The sequence below is a fragment of the Xiphophorus maculatus genome, chromosome 10 (genome assembly GCF_002775205.1).
Source record: "Xiphophorus maculatus strain JP 163 A chromosome 10, X_maculatus-5.0-male, whole genome shotgun sequence".
Classification (NCBI taxonomy): Eukaryota; Metazoa; Chordata; class Actinopteri; order Cyprinodontiformes; family Poeciliidae; genus Xiphophorus; species Xiphophorus maculatus.
Genome location: NC_036452.1, coordinates 22,233,867 through 22,249,215, shown reverse-complemented (window position 1 = coordinate 22,249,215; position 15,349 = coordinate 22,233,867). Strand labels below are relative to the sequence as shown.

At 42.3% G+C, this 15,349-nt stretch overlaps 1 protein-coding gene across 4 annotated transcripts in view; it reads right to left on the bottom strand.

Moving 5' to 3' along the window:
• Positions 1-7,560: 7,560 nt before the first annotated feature.
• LOC102222467 (MKL/myocardin-like protein 2) overlaps positions 7,561-15,349 on the bottom strand; it is a 53,266-nt gene continuing 45,477 nt past the window's right edge. For 3 of the 4 annotated variants that reach the window (XM_014472753.2, XM_023340775.1, XM_023340774.1), the window contains 7 exons: positions 14,275-15,219; positions 13,152-13,355; positions 12,981-13,073; positions 11,877-12,017; positions 11,629-11,724; positions 9,904-9,964; positions 7,561-9,069 (listed from right to left, as the gene is read on the bottom strand). In XM_014472753.2, coding sequence (XP_014328239.1) covers positions 8,492-9,069; positions 9,904-9,964; positions 11,629-11,724; positions 11,877-12,017; positions 12,981-13,073; positions 13,152-13,355; positions 14,275-15,219 — 2,118 coding nt within the window. In that variant the 3' untranslated portion in view covers positions 7,561-8,491. The remainder of the gene's footprint in view (positions 9,070-9,903; positions 9,965-11,628; positions 11,725-11,876; positions 12,018-12,980; positions 13,074-13,151; positions 13,356-14,274; positions 15,220-15,349) is intronic. The other variant, XM_023340776.1, reaches the window with a different exon arrangement.

The following is a 15,349-nucleotide window of genomic DNA, read 5'->3' as shown; positions in this document are numbered from 1 at the left end:
ATACCTGCCTCATTCCAAACAAAACTATCTTGTAGGCGAAAGTGAAGGTTTGACATCTGTGAATCACTCCACTGCAATGCGGAATGAAAATATGAGCACCTTTACAACCTTTTAAATACTCCTGGTAAGGTTTTTCTCTGCCTGCCAAAAAAATACATTCACCCTCAGCAAGAGTCTCAGAGCTTCAATCAACTACCTGAAATTGATGAGATTTCGCCAAAAGATACGTTTTAGATAGAAATTTTAATTCAAAACATAAATTGGGACATTTCCTAAGATACACAATGCCCCGTAACCTGGATCTGCCCTCCAATATCTGCTTTAATATGTTGTATTATCGTGCAACTTTGCCATGCTAAGCAGCAGGGAGCTGAGTACCACCGACAGAAGCTGATTTTAATAGGAAGCAGCTATTTTTGTAAGTTCTCCACCAGCTTTTTCCTCTTCAGTCAATCACCAACATATCCTCTTTTTTTTCTCTTGGGCTTCCACTGCCTCTCAATTTCTCCCCCCAATTTTTTTTTCTCACACTAGGTTTAGTTTTGACTCCCTGTTTTTATTTATACCTCATTCCCTTCATCTTACCTTGTAGTTCTCACTGAAGGGCTAGCCAGCTGTCGCTCCTTGTCAATGCTCCCCTTCAAGATTTAATCACATACTGCAAACAGTCGACTGCACCTTTTGGCTGCAGGTGCATCTATGTCAGGAGGCTCCACTTCAGAAGATGTTCCTGCAACAGGTTCCTGTGCTTCTGGTCTCCCCTCTTTGGGCAAAAGAAACAAGTTTCACTTCATCCTTCACCTTTGCTCAGAAGTAGTGATTCTTGTACCTTGTTTTGCATAAACAAAAAGAAAGAAGAAAAAAGATGTGTCAATCATTTTGCTTTGTATACACTATTAATTTTTGTCATTTGCATAAAAATAAAGAAATGCATTTCAATCAAACTATTTAAATTTTTAATATAATCAAAATGTTTGTTCAAATATAGCAGTAGGTTAAAAGTAATTCTGGCTAGAAAATAGAATATTCATAGTTACTTGCCTTGGATCAAGAATAGTGCTCAACCTGCAAGGGCTCATGCTCAACGTTGCTTAATCTTCTCACACGAGCCTCCAACAGTGTGGCTTTGGCTGTACCAACACCTTGGTCCGTGCTTGCTTGCCTCTCCAAAAGCCACTTGAGTGCAATAATGGCTGGGATGACATCTGCTGTTGTAGCTGTTGACGAGCTGATCTCCTTTATGAGTTGCTCAAAAGATGCAAGGATGGTCAGCACATTGTCCATTAGCTCCCACTGGTGTGCAGTGACTGTGGCTGGTAACTCGTGCTTGGCAGCAGACGCTCCAATAGGACGTCTCTGATCCTGCAGCGACAGCAGCATGTAGACTGTGCTGTTCCTCCTCGTTGAAGCGTCTTGTGGTATTCTTTTTCTCTGCTGACCTAACTGTGTTTGTATGACGTAGAGTTGGGAAATAGGGAAATGAATGCTTAAAACATCCAACAATTCTCCTTCCTGTTGCAACAATGTCTGCGATTCCACAATAGATCTCCCTTGTTTCCAACAGGTTGCAGTGTGTGTGCCAGGCAGGGTAAACTTTTCAAGTCAGCATCATCCAATGTTTTGGCCATATTACGAGCGTTGCCCTGCAAAACAACATGAACTCTTGCATTATGGATTTCCCAAAGATCCAACATTGCCTTAAACTCTGCTGATAGATTAACAGCAGTGTGAGACCCCGACATTTCCTTGCACTGTAGAAGTACTTGATGACGTTCCAGCTGTTCGTCAATCCATTGCCCACAACATGCACAGTAAGCTTACATCAGAAATCCAGCTGTGTGTCGTAAAGCAGAGTGTCTTTGCATCGGCTTTTAGCAGGCTACAGATGTTTTCTGGATAACTTGGCCGAACAACTCCGGTAATGCAAAGGCTGAAAAGTATTTCCGACTCAGCACATTATATTGTGAACTCAAGTGATGCATCAAGTTTCTGAAATCCTCATCCTCAATGACTGAAAATGGCTGCTCGTTTAATGCCATGAACTCCAGAACTTTCTTCGTAGGAGCTGTGTTCTTTCCACAGCTCATAAGTGCCAACACCGGGTCACCAACTAGTTCTTTGCTTCTGCTAGCTTTAGCTTTAGCCTTAGCTTGATTGCTTTGCTCAAATGGTACATGCAGTATGGTGGTTTCTTAAAGGATGTACGAGATTTGTAGGATGGAAGGTTTTGGTTGTGGCTCCACCACGACTTACTCCGCCCTTGTACGAATTGCAAATTGTGATCTTTTGCGCTATATTTCAAAATTGTATTATACTTTCAAACCGACAACATGGCTGTTCTGGGTGACCTATGATAACTCACGTAGAAGTGACATGGTGGGTGGTTCTGTAAGTCAGGCCTCTCTGACGGCTGAGCAAAAGGGGACAATGGAGGATTTTTAGACAGATAAGATCGACTTCACATGGAAGTATCAACGGTCACCAAAAATTAAGGAAATCAGGTCCACACGAGTTCCACAGGACATGAATGAAGAGGGAGCAATGTTGTCTCCCATGTGTCACGCCCTTAACAAGGTTTCTATGGTCTTTCTAAAAGAAAGAGGCCCAGAGCATCATACATCATCCACTATATTAAGAAAGCATGAGGTGCTTTTCCACAAATGAATCCTTTGTCTAGGACCAGACCACCCAGTTGGGATGTAGAAAGCATCTCCTGGCTGTTATGAAGCCTTGCTGACCCAAGATGCCTTGCTGCAATTGGTTACCACCATCCTCCTCATGGTGGTGGCAACATACAGTAACTATGGGTCCTTGTCCAGCCAATTGGTCAGTAGGTGAAAAGGGTGGACCTCTGTGTCAAGCCATATTTGTACCCCAGGAAGACATAAAGTCATGAGTTACTAATGAGAAGATCTCAATTTAACCTCACACATTTTAATGTGAAGCTGCAAGGTTTATGTATTTTGGAAGGTTTTTTTTGGTAATTTGAAAAGTGCATGTATTTTTTTTATTTACGTATTTTTGACAGATCTACCCCAGGGCTGCCAACTAATTTTTCAGTTTTAATAATGACCTACGTTTATCAAAAGTGCCATCTCTTTAATTTTTTTTTCTCATCTGCAAAGTTGACATTAATCATTTCAAAGTCATGGTAAGCTCAGATAGCAGAGATTTAGTACTAAGTGAGTGACTTGCAGTAACTCTACCCTCAACATTTTACAGTAACAAATCAGAGAAAGACGTCCATGTCAGGACATTTTCTACTGATCCTAATACCTGAATGTTAGCATTGTAGTAATTCATGACTGACTTACAGAACAATTGGTTTGATTACTTCTCCGTACTCTGCTCTTACCGAGCGTCCGGACCGATGATCCCTCCCAATTAAAACCCCGAGGTTGTGGCCGCTCGGGCTGTACCGGTCGATTATTGATGCTGCCATCCTGATGAACCCACTCCAATTTTGTTCGCTCATCATATCCATTCTGCATCGTGCACTGATCCCATATCAGATCACTCACACAGACACAGCGTTAAAATATCAAAACCAATGGAGTAGGGGAGGGGAAAACAGATGATTGAAAATACATGGTTTTCTGTTTTCTGTTTGCTTGACACAATCATTGATGCAGAGTGGGATTCCCACAGTGGGTTACGCCTCATAAGATATTCATTCTTCCATGTTCACATAAAATATCCCTTTTTGTAATCAGTCTCCAGTCTGGATCCCCTTAACTATTACATCCCAATTCATATTTAAAAAGTAATGAAACCAGAATCTTTACATATTGCTCACATTTCTGTTACTCTCATGCATGCAGTTTGGCCGTCGTGAGGTGATGTTACACACAAAGTCCCACATTACACTATGATAGGCCAATGAGCACACAACCAGTCTGCTCCCTTAAACTGGTCCACATTTTTACCATTAAAATTCATTTGAAAAATGGACCAAAACTTGAAAATACTTTTGAATGTTCTGTGTTGCTCTAATTAGTTAATTAAACTGGTAAACGTTCTTCCATTGACAAGAGTTGAAATTATTTTTTCAAACAACTTTCCCGGTTAATATCCTCCCATATTTTGTTGGCTGATTTTCAAATGTCAAGTCGAAAAGCTAAGCTGATGACATCATATTTTAAAAACACCTGAGGCTGTAATTGATACAAAGGTGGGTCAACAAAGTGTTAAGCAAAGGCTGTGAATACTTACATAAACGTCCTTTGCAGGGTTTCGAAAACCTTTCTCCACATTGTCATAGTGGGATTTTTGTGTGTAGAATCTTTAGGAAAGATATTTATTTAATACCGTTTGGAATAAAGATGTAAAAAACCCAGTGCTCTATGAATACTTTCTCCATGTACTTTGTTGCACATTAAAATCTTTTGGGTTTGACAGTGCTGTCTTCCTCTCCCTGCCTGACACGTCTTGCCTGGGCAAATGTCAACCATCACTTCGTCCGCTATCAAAGTCGCCGCAGTAACAGCACGAACCACCTAAACATGACTGCTCCTTTCACACCACAAAGCCTAACAAACACGAGAAAGGAGACAAAGCCAGCATGAAAAACAGAAAGGTTTGGTTCTAGCCGCAGCTCAAGATCTGATTGGTTCTTATAGGGAACAAACAGAAAAAGAGTCCTTGTTGTTTAACTTTCAAAATGCTGTGAGAATCTTTTCTATTCTTTGAACAACTACAAGCTGTACTTAGAAAAGTCATAAGAATCTGTGTTCAAAGATGCAGGTCGGGTTTTACCAAGAGGTCCACATGACAAACTGTCTCCGCTCACATTTCAATGAAAGTGGAGCCAAAAACAGGCCAAAAGTATCAAACAAAAAACCCCACAACCACCAAAAGAAAATATGCTTAAAAGAACCTGAAAATGTATTGAAGTCTCTGTAGCCTTCTAAACTTGTCTTGGCCATTTTCATTGGTTCTCATTGACTTTTTTCATTTTCAAAACACTGTTTGTGGACAGATTCGTAAAGCTATTTATTACAGTTCGGTGAAGCTGATGTGTTTTGATTTTCTGTCCTTTCAGAGAGCGTGGTTTCTCTCACCGTTCCAGTGTTCACTGCAAATCCCAGCAGCTGCCCCCTGGCTTCATCTCTGGCTCCTGGCAATCTGACATTTTTAATGTATTTATCAAATTGTTAGTCTGTTTTTTTAAATGAGGAAAGCAGCCCAGAGGGTGGAAAAGTCAGTGCTAGTTAAATCTGTCAAGTTAAAGCAACAACAAACAAAAAAAAAACTAATTCATAGTTATTTTTTTTCTTCAGCCAAATGCCAGGAAATTTGCAGGTTTCAAAAGCTAAATTTAAGACCTTCTAACCATCCCGCGGTATTAGAGCCACTCTCAGGAGGAGCGGTGTTGAAGTTGGGTTGTGCTGTCACACCATCAGTTTCCGAAATCACATTAAAAAAATACAATTAAATAATCATTTTAAAAGCTCAGGCGGGGTCAGTCAGAGCGGCATCGTCCAAGCACAGAGTAAAAAATTCATGCGGTCCAAATGACCCCATCTCTTAAGAGCGCGGAAGGGTTAAATACCTTTTCAAGGCAATCATGAATAAAATTTAAAACCTAAAATTTAAGTCCTATATATATTTCCACAGAAATGTATGAATGTAGTCGAGCCAATTGACAATAAATTTGACCTTACCCATGCTAGCCACAAAACAGCTAGAAATGGCCTCCACTCACTAAGTGCGACTCAAACATTTGCCTGGAAAAAAAAAGTCCCGTGAGAAAGAAAAATACAATATACAAGGTTTTAGTCCTGTAAAATGTAAGACCTGTGGTTAACATATTATAGACAGCTTCATTTTTTTTTTGTCTTAATTTTAGATACATGAATTTACCTTTTATTATTCCCACATTTGCCTTAAGCTTTCACTGAGCATGTGACGGGATCCTGTCAGTAGGTTGTGGAGCAGAGAGAGGATCTTTAGCCCCTGCGGCGCTGCAGCCTTTCGGAGCTCACTGCAGTTAATTAGTGGCATGGCCTCCGGACCTTTATCTGCTCTGTGAATGGGAGAGAGAAACATCACCGGCGCTGCATCGGGGAGCTGCTGCGACCTTTTGTGTGTGAGCTGGTTGCACATGTTGCAATCTGGGTTTCAGATTGGCTGGGATCTGGTCGGGGGAGCTTGGAGGGATGATGGAGGAAATGAGGAGGGCAGAGGAGGACTTGGTATTAGAGCTCAATTAAGACAGTTAAAAAGAGAAGGGGAAGATAAAGATTACAATTTTTTCATAAAAAGAGCTTTTTGATTTTGGAGATTCCCATTTTTTCCCCTCCAAATTTGTATCCCAGGTTTACCAAATAGGAAGAGGAAGTGTCCCAAAGTGGAGGCTGAAAAGGAGGGAGAATCTGTTGACATGGCAACTTACAACTACATACTCTGTAAATCTGGCCTTTATGGAAGAGGGCGGTAAAAAAATAGTTCAGTTCTCAGTTTGCCATGAGCAAATTTTGTGAGGGACACAAAACCCCAAAGATCTTCTGGTCATTTAAGACTGAAACTGAACCAACATGCAAACTACTGACTGTGGCCAAATAAATCAATCAAAATAAACCTGCTTATAAAAATGGCATTTCTATAGTGAAACATGCTGGTGGCAGAATCATGCTGTGGGAATGTTTTTCTTCCTGCAGCAACAAAGAGGCTTGTTAATGTGACAAAATGTGGTGCAAAAATAAAATAAACACTAAATATAGAGCAAAAACTACTGTTAAAAATGATGAAAGTATACTGGTGCAATGAGGTGGTCCAGTTAAGGTCCAGAACTAATTTGAGTCAAGTATTTGTCTCTGTCCAGTCTTAACCGAACATAAAGTATTTCACAAGAAGACATTAGCAAACATTTCGGTCTAATTGCATCAAAAGCACACATCTGTTTCTAGTCCACTCTGGGGAACTAGAAACAGGTGCATCCCACACTTTTCAGATTTAGATTTTCAAAGAAATTTAGAAAACTTTGAATAATTTTCCTTTAAATTCACAATTAGTCTATCATGTAAAATTCCAATTAACACGCAATTCTGTGTGAATAGTTTATGAAGGTAAACACGACTTTATGGCAACAGGACTTTTCTCAGTGCTAGTTTCTGTCAGGCTGGTTTAATCTCTCTTAGTATCACACAAGAAAGTTTACAAAACAGCCAAGTAAATTAGCACCAAATCAGATTTTAGATTACTTTAAAAAAAAAAAAGAGCTGTTCGGTGGCTTTTTCTCAAATTAACTTATTGTTTATAGAGAAATGCTGAGAAGCTTTGTCAGGATTTAATTACAGCTTCTTAGTCTCACAGACAGTGTTTGGATTCAAGATACAGTAGTTTACTATCATTAGCTTAAAATACGCTTTTCCTCCTTTAGTTGATTTTTAAAAAAAATCCAATTTCAGGTTGTTGCATTCAGTACGTTCTTAGTTTTGGCGCCCTCTTGTGGCTGAAGTTAAATAAAGTAAAATAAAATTCTTTTTAGAAATCCTTATAAGGACGATTTACTAAATAATTATGTCATGGAAAAGAACACAAGCAAACATATTTGTGTTTTTATTTTATGTTTATTTATTTTTTTCAAAGTTCTTTTTCTTTATAAAATGACAAGGACCGAGTGTTTTAGAAGCCCCCTCACTATGTTCCCCCAAAGCCGGCTCACTCGACTCTAAAGCAACCAGCAAAGAAAAATAGTCTTATGAACAATTGATATAATATACACCCCATATACAGCAATACATAGTGGTCTACCATAATGTTACCAATGATAAACAGCCTCCACTGAGGCTTCAGTTCAAATGGTTGCCACTGATATGGTTCAATTCAACAGCAACCGACAACCAGTGATGATTGTTTCTTTGACTAGTGTGGGCGGGGATCAGGTTGCCATGTTGGGGAGACGAGGTCAGCCACAGCTGCCTTTTGCTTTACGTCCCATCAGCTGATCAGAAACACACCAGACTGGCCGTTCGGTGCTCAGATTCAGCTGCTGACCCGTCCGTCCCGTTAAACCAATCAGATTCAGCATAAGTGCAAAGTTTAAGGAGGCACTGACACACTCTGCCGCCTTAAGAGGCGGCAAAAACGTTCCTCGTCTTCGTTCCTGATCTGTCGTGCTTCTGACGGATTCATTCGAACTGGGTTTACAATCAAGGTCTGGACACAGGAAGTCTTTTTTAAAAATTTTTTTTTTTTATCCTGGCTCTAACCAGTCAGCTGCTCAAAATTCCCACAGAATTTAAATTCAGAAAAAATGTCCCCCTCGTTTCCTTTCTATGAATTCAACTTCTATGTTAGTTGCATATTTCATCTCAGCTCACATTCAGTAACAGCCAGCGACAAACCGTGTGTGTTGGTGTGTGTTTGTGTGTGCGTGCTTTTGCATGTGCCAGTGGCGGAGACCGCGTATAGAGACGTGTGCGTGACATAAAGACGGAGCCTGTACACAGTGTGGGCGGCGGCGTGGCGCCCCCGCCTGGTCGGGCGGCTACAGACACGACTCCCAGTGCAGCTGCAGGTCCGTGCTGTCCAGGAAGTCGGCTGAGAAGACGCTGGGTGGCGTGTGCGGCACCAGCGGCGTCAGGCTCGTCCCCCCGTCTCTGTCGCACGCCGCTCCGCCGACCCTGGTTCCCCCGTTCTCCACGCCGCCGCCGCCTCCATTGCCCATGGAGATGTCCAGCCAGTCCATGCTGTCGAGGGTGGGGTCGCCAAAGTCCAGCCCCGCCGAGTGGTGGGAGAAGCTCAAGTCGGACGTGTCCATGGGGGAAGGGGGGTGGTCCAGGATGCTGGGCGTGCTCAGCATCTGGCTGTGCAGGTCGTCGATCAGCGTCAGGCCACCACCGTCGGGCTCCATGCCCAGCAACGGCGCCCCCGTGGTGCTCTCCAGGAAGTCCTCCAGGCGCCCGCCGCCGCTGCGGGGCTCTCCCGCACGCAGCTGAGAGGAGAAGGGATCTGTGAGGGTGGGTGGTGACAGGTGGAGGGGGGACGAGGGGATAGAGGGGGACGGCGGGTCGGAGTGGAGGGGTGCGAGGGAAGGGTCCGGGTTGGCCTTGAAGCCTGGGATTTCTGAAGGAAGACAGAGAGAAAGGTAATCACCATGAGCGTCCTCTCAGGTTCAACAGAGAGAACTTCCTCTCTTTCTGCAGGTGTAGAAGCAGACTTCTAGGGTCTGCTAGACTTCTAGAAGTCTAGCAGACCCTAGAAGTCTAGCAGACCCTAGAAGTCTAGCAGACCCTAGAAGCATTCTCTGTGTGCTTCTTCCGTTTCTCTACTCTCATCTCCGTCTTTCTATTTGTATCTTTTCCCCAGCTTTCTCCCTTTTTCAGCCTCTGTGTTTATTGAATTTGAAATAAACTAGGGCTTTCAAAATTATTTTTTTTAAAGCCTGCTTGAATTCGCATTCTTTTGACCCGGTCCATTTTCTCAATGCACTGGCTTCTTCTGTACTTTTACGACGTCGCCTGCGCTGCTATTTGAACAGTATTTTCTTCTCTGGTTCAGCTGTTTCTCTATGGGGCTAATCTCCCATTTCCTAAAACAGTTTTTTCTTAAAACAGATGCATATTCAACTTTTCTCTGTGGCGCTCAGAGCACGAGAAGTACCCCAAAAATGATTTTACTGTTGTAGACAAAACAGCAGAGCAAAGCATAATTTTACATGTAGCTATTCATGACTGAAGCAACATTAATACTACGAACAAATAAAATATTCTACATGTTGCATACTATTTTAATCAATTGACAGCCCAAATAAAAACATTATTAAGGTGTTAATAACAAGGTGTTAGGTGTTAGTATAGAACTCATTAACGCCTTGACACTTTGACAACAATTCTGAGTGCCACACTGCCGGACAGGACATGTTAAAAAAGCAAAACAACAAAAAACCCAGACAGTTACCTCCACTCTTGAGCAGGATGTCGAACAGATCGTCCATCTGCTGGTTGTTCACACCGTTCTCCTGCGAACAAACGCAAAGCCGTAAAACAGCTACACAAAAAAACAAAAATCGGCAGCTAAAGGTTTGGCCTTTATGGGAAGTAGAGTTTGGAATTAGTTGAACAACAACAGTGCCTCGCAAAAGTTCTCATATTCTTGGAAAGTCTTAATCTTTTGTCACATTAAGCCACAAATTTGACTGTGTCTTTCTGAGATTCTGTGTGAAAGAAAAACACAAAGGAAACAAAATGGCTTTCAAACCTCTCTACAAATACAGATGTGAACGATGTGGCACACATTGTATTCAGGCCCCTTAGCAAATACGTGAGTGTTGTTCATATTCGTAAAAATCCTAAAATAGTAATACAATTCGCCTGATATGAGCCTACGAGTGTCATGGAAAGCATAATGCACAGCTTGTATTATTCCAATGTGCAACAGTCATGCAGTCCTCCTACAAGGTATTTACTCTAAGGCACAGGTCTCAAACTCCAGTCCTCCAGGGCCGCTGTCCTGCAGTTTTTAGATGTGCCACAGGTATAAAACACTGGAATAAAATGGCTTAATGACCTCCTCCTTGTGTAGATCAGTTCTCCAGAGCCTTAATGACCTAATTATTCTATTCAGGTGGTGCAGCAAAGGCACATCTAAAAGTTGCAGGACGCCGGCCCTTGAGGACTGGAGTTTGACACCCCTGCACTATGGTGTTGAATACAAATACACACCACACTTATCAGATTTTTATTTTGAAAAGTTTTTAGCTACTTTGTTATAAAATCTCACATAAAACCAGATAACATGGAAATGTTTAAGGAGTATAAATATGTTTGCAAGGCACTGGAACTGTAAGGGTTGCAGTTAGAGGCCTAACCAGGCTGAAACAATTTATCTTTAAACCCAATTATTAATCACCACATGCATGTTGCATGACTCTGCTGGTGCACACATGGTCGTGGGAACCAGATTAAGAGTTTTGGCTGAAGAGCTCGCCTGTCTGAACTGGTGCCCATCTGACACCAGTTCATCAGCCACGGACAAATATTAATAAATAAATCAACAGCTTTGAGGGTATTTGCATAACATAACTGATGATTTTCAGCCTCCACTGCAATGGATTTCACCTAAAAATAAAAAAAATAAAAAAATACTTATATTTCTATCAAACATATTAAACACTGAGTAATTATGAAAAAATAAGATTTTTAAGTATTTGCGTGTAACGTCTTGTGTTATTCTGTATCATTTTGCAGAATCTTTAAACATATCAAAAGAGAAAATATGGGGTTTTGTTCTGATTTCTTGGTCCCGAGTTGCTAAAAAAGCTTCATGCAAACTGAGGACAAGAATAAAACTCAACAATAGACACAGTTCTGCTTTTCTCATGACTGATAACACTTGTCCAGTGATAGACTTTTTTTTTTTCTTCCTGCAAATATTTCATATTTAAAACGATAATCTGAGCGACTGAGGAAACAAGACAATAAAGAAAGCAAAAGTAAATCTGTCAAACGAAGAGGAAAAAATGAAAACAAGCAGCAGATTAACTGCAGGTTGGTATTATTTGTGCGCCCAGAGGCAGATGGCAACTCACACAACACACCAAGGAAGTGGAAAATGCAGATGGAGATCAACAAACATTGATAAGTGCAACACGGATGGAAATAAAAGACATGCTGAGGGACATACTTTAGAGCGCTGAGGAGGGAGGGAGGCGTTTTGTTTAGGGGAGGGAGGGGTGAACAGTGTGTGCCGGTCGTAAGGCGCACACACCTCCTCTTTCCGCTGGGGGCGGAGTGACGAAGAGAAACAAGGGGAAAAAAAACTTTAGACAGAGTGAAGAGAGCCACTGAGAGACAGAGCCTGCATGCTGAGGGGGGTCTCTGCTGCAAAGGGAGGGCGAGGGACAACAGGAGGTAAGGGTGGAGGGGCGTTACCTTCAGGGAGGACATCAGGTTACTTTGGCTTTCAGTGTCAGGCATGTCGTCGAAGAACGGCTGCAGGCTGGGCGGGGCCGTGTGGGACAGGCTCGGATGAGGCGACCCGTTGGTGTCTAAGTGCAAGGCTGCCTTCTGTCCCTGAGGGGGCGCAGCAGAGAGTTAGCATAACACTGAGGAGAAGTGCCTCGTTTCCATGGCTGTGCTGTAATCACGCCATTAATTATTCTGACAATTAACCGATTAGTCAGATAAAGAAAAAAGGCAAATTCTGCAGATTCTTTTTCATCTAATCACTTAAGATCATTTTATCCCATATTAGAAATACATTAAAAATACAAATAAATGACTCAATTCCTTTTTTAAGTAAGAAAATAAACATTTTATTGCTCAAATTTGCAGTAGTATAGCATTCCTTTAATGAACGCTTGATTATTTGTAGCAAAGGAAGCTATCATCAACATGTGAAAAACATGATGCACATGTTTTTCAATGCAACACTTATTTTACTATTTTTTGGATTATTTTAGAAATAAATAGATAGCAAAAGGTGCTTAACAGGTTTTTAACCGGATTTGTACCATGCGTGACTAAAACTACGCCACTTCAGGAGTTTTGGGAAGAACATAAGTACAATTCTTTTTCTTCCATCTTAAATGCAAAATATCTTCTTTTATTTGTAAAGTGTTTGCTTAATTACTGCTGGGTATGATGTGCAATCAACAACTGGACTTTTTTAATAGTCTGTATGCTTTAGTTAATGATTAATCAATTAACTAAATTAGATGAGGGTTCAGCCCTAATATATATATAAACATATAAGCATAAAACTCCAATCATACAGAGTGCAAACATAGAGTTTGTGTGGATTTAATCTGTATCATATATCAGTTTCAATTGTTACAATTAGTAACAAAATTTTCTGATGATATTTCAATTTTTTGCAGCATAACTGAATTGTAATTGCACCAGCACTGACACCTAGTGGACAGATTATAGCACTGTATAAACAGCAGATAGTCCCTTATTTTATTCTTTACATCTCTGGTCAGACACTAAAACAATAGAAATCACATCTCCTATAAGCAGAGGTATTCATTTGACCTTTTTGTCCGGTTGGCTCACAGGCTCAGCTACTGGCTGCTGTTTTGATTGGCTGTCGGTGCTCGGGAGTTTACTTGGACTGGACTGTAGTCTCTGTGAAGTGACAGACAGATGTGAGCTTCGTCGCTTCATGAAGAGGATGCTGCAGCTCGCTCTGTGGCGCCCCTTTACCTGCAGGGTGATGCGTCCGTTGATTTTGGCCAATGAGGACACGCCGTTCTGCCTGTCTCTGGCGTGACCGCTCAGAGCGATCAGGTAGTGGTTGCCGTTGCTGTCGGTGACCAGCGTGGGCACGCCGTTGGCCTTGAGGTCCAATGCGATGGCTTGGGTTTGGAGCGGAGTGCCGTTCTGTTGGTTGATGATGACTGGAGTCACCTTGAAAAGAAAAAGAAGGGAAAAAAACAAATTAATTTAGCTGATATTTATTGACGCCAACCTAGTTACGTAATTTATTGTAGCCTTACTGCAAAAAAACCTCATCGTGATAAGGATTTGGATTTATTGTTGATTCTATAAATTTCAATTAACAATATAAATATAAAACAAAACTGACAGTTTTAACGAAAATGTTATTAACATTTTCTCCACTGTTTCATAACAGCACGAATAGATACGAGTAATATCAAAAATATGACATCATATGATTGAAGCTCGTTACTCTGTGCAGCTTAGTGATATAAATCACACTTTAAGTAACCGGCGTTCCTAAGAAGCATATTTTAAATGGGAAAGTTTTTCAAGTGTTCATGGTGACAGCCATAAAGTTACCTAAAAAAAACAATTGGGGCCGGAAAATAAATCAATAACAATATTGTATTGTCATAGACGTGTATTCAATATCAGTAGATGATTCGTCTGATGTTCAATAATTTTACTGAACTCCCATCCAGAACCGCTCAGCATTCTGGGAGACGTAGGCAGAAGAAAGGCTTTACCAGCTCAACCTATCACTAACTCACACACACTATGGTTACCTAGCAACAGCAGCAGTTTCTGGTTCTACCATTGTGCCTCATAACTGCTTAAAAATACAAAACAATGAGATGGAGTGAAAACTGCATGAAACAGAAAAAGTCACTCCGCCAGTTTGGCAATATTTCAGATATAAAAAAAAAGGAATTGATAAATACTGATGTTGACCAATAGAAAACTCCTATTCAGTGACATGTTTCTGCCATGTCATCCAGTAATAAAAGCATTAAATAGTCACAATAATATCACCTAATATCGCAATGAAGGTCCTCCAAATAAAAGTCCATATCGCGCCCCCCTACTCAAAAAACACCTGTCTCACCTGCTGGGCGCTCGCTGCGGCCAACTGCTGTTTGTGCTGCAGCCTCTGCTGCAGCCGCTGCTGCTTCCTCTGGATCACGGCCGCCTTCTGGTTCTGGATCTGTACCTGAACCTGCTTCAACTGCACCTGGCTCTTGTGGACTGGGTTCTTCTGCTGAGCTGGAACGTCCCCTTGTGTTTGCTTGACCTGGTTCTGCTGGGCCAGCTTCTGCTGGGCCTGGAGCTGCTTCTGCTGGGTCTGCTGGATGATGAGCTGCTGCAGCTGCTGCTGATGGAGCAGCAGCTGGGCCTCTTTTTTCTTCTGCTGCTGCTGCTTGTGCGGGTTAGCCTTCCCCTCTGAGTCTTTCTGCAGCTTGGCCTGCTGCTGCTGCAGCTCGGCCTGCTGCAGCTGCAGCCGGTGGATCTGCTGCAGCCTCAGCAGTGTCTCCTGGGAGCACTGCATTGGCAGGGCCAGTCTCTTGGCCTGAGCCTCTTCTGTCACCCCCTCCATCCCTTTCTCAGGCTCCGCCTCCTCCTTCACGGTCAGAGAGGCGCCGTTGGGGAGTGCCGGCAGCTGAGCGGACGAAGCTTTTATTAGAGTTTGGAACTTCGCCTCTGCGGGTGTTCCACTCTTCTCGCTTCCCTCCTTCTTCACCACCACCGCCCCGGCGACCATCTTGCCCTGCTCCAGCTGGGACCTCAGGGTCTCCACCAGCCTCTGCTTCTGCCGCAGCATCCTGGTTAGCTCCTCAATCTGCTTGTCCTTCTCCTGCAGCATCTGGTCCTTGTCCAGAGACAATGTTTCCATGGCTCCCGCGGCCGGGGGATCTTTGGACGATGATTTGGACATGCTGCAGGAGCTCTGGATCTCCTCCTTGACGACAGAGTAAGGCTGTGGGAGTGACGCCATGTTTGATGGGTGCTGAGGAGAGGGGTGGAGGGTGAGCTGGGTGAGGGGAGAGGTCACCTAAAGGATGGAAGAAAGAAAAAATTGTCAGTAAAGGAAAAACAAACTCTGATACCCTTAGATTAAATCCAGGTCAACCCATTGCCTCTGGAAGTCGTCTAATAACAACGTGTAACCGATCGCAATCTTC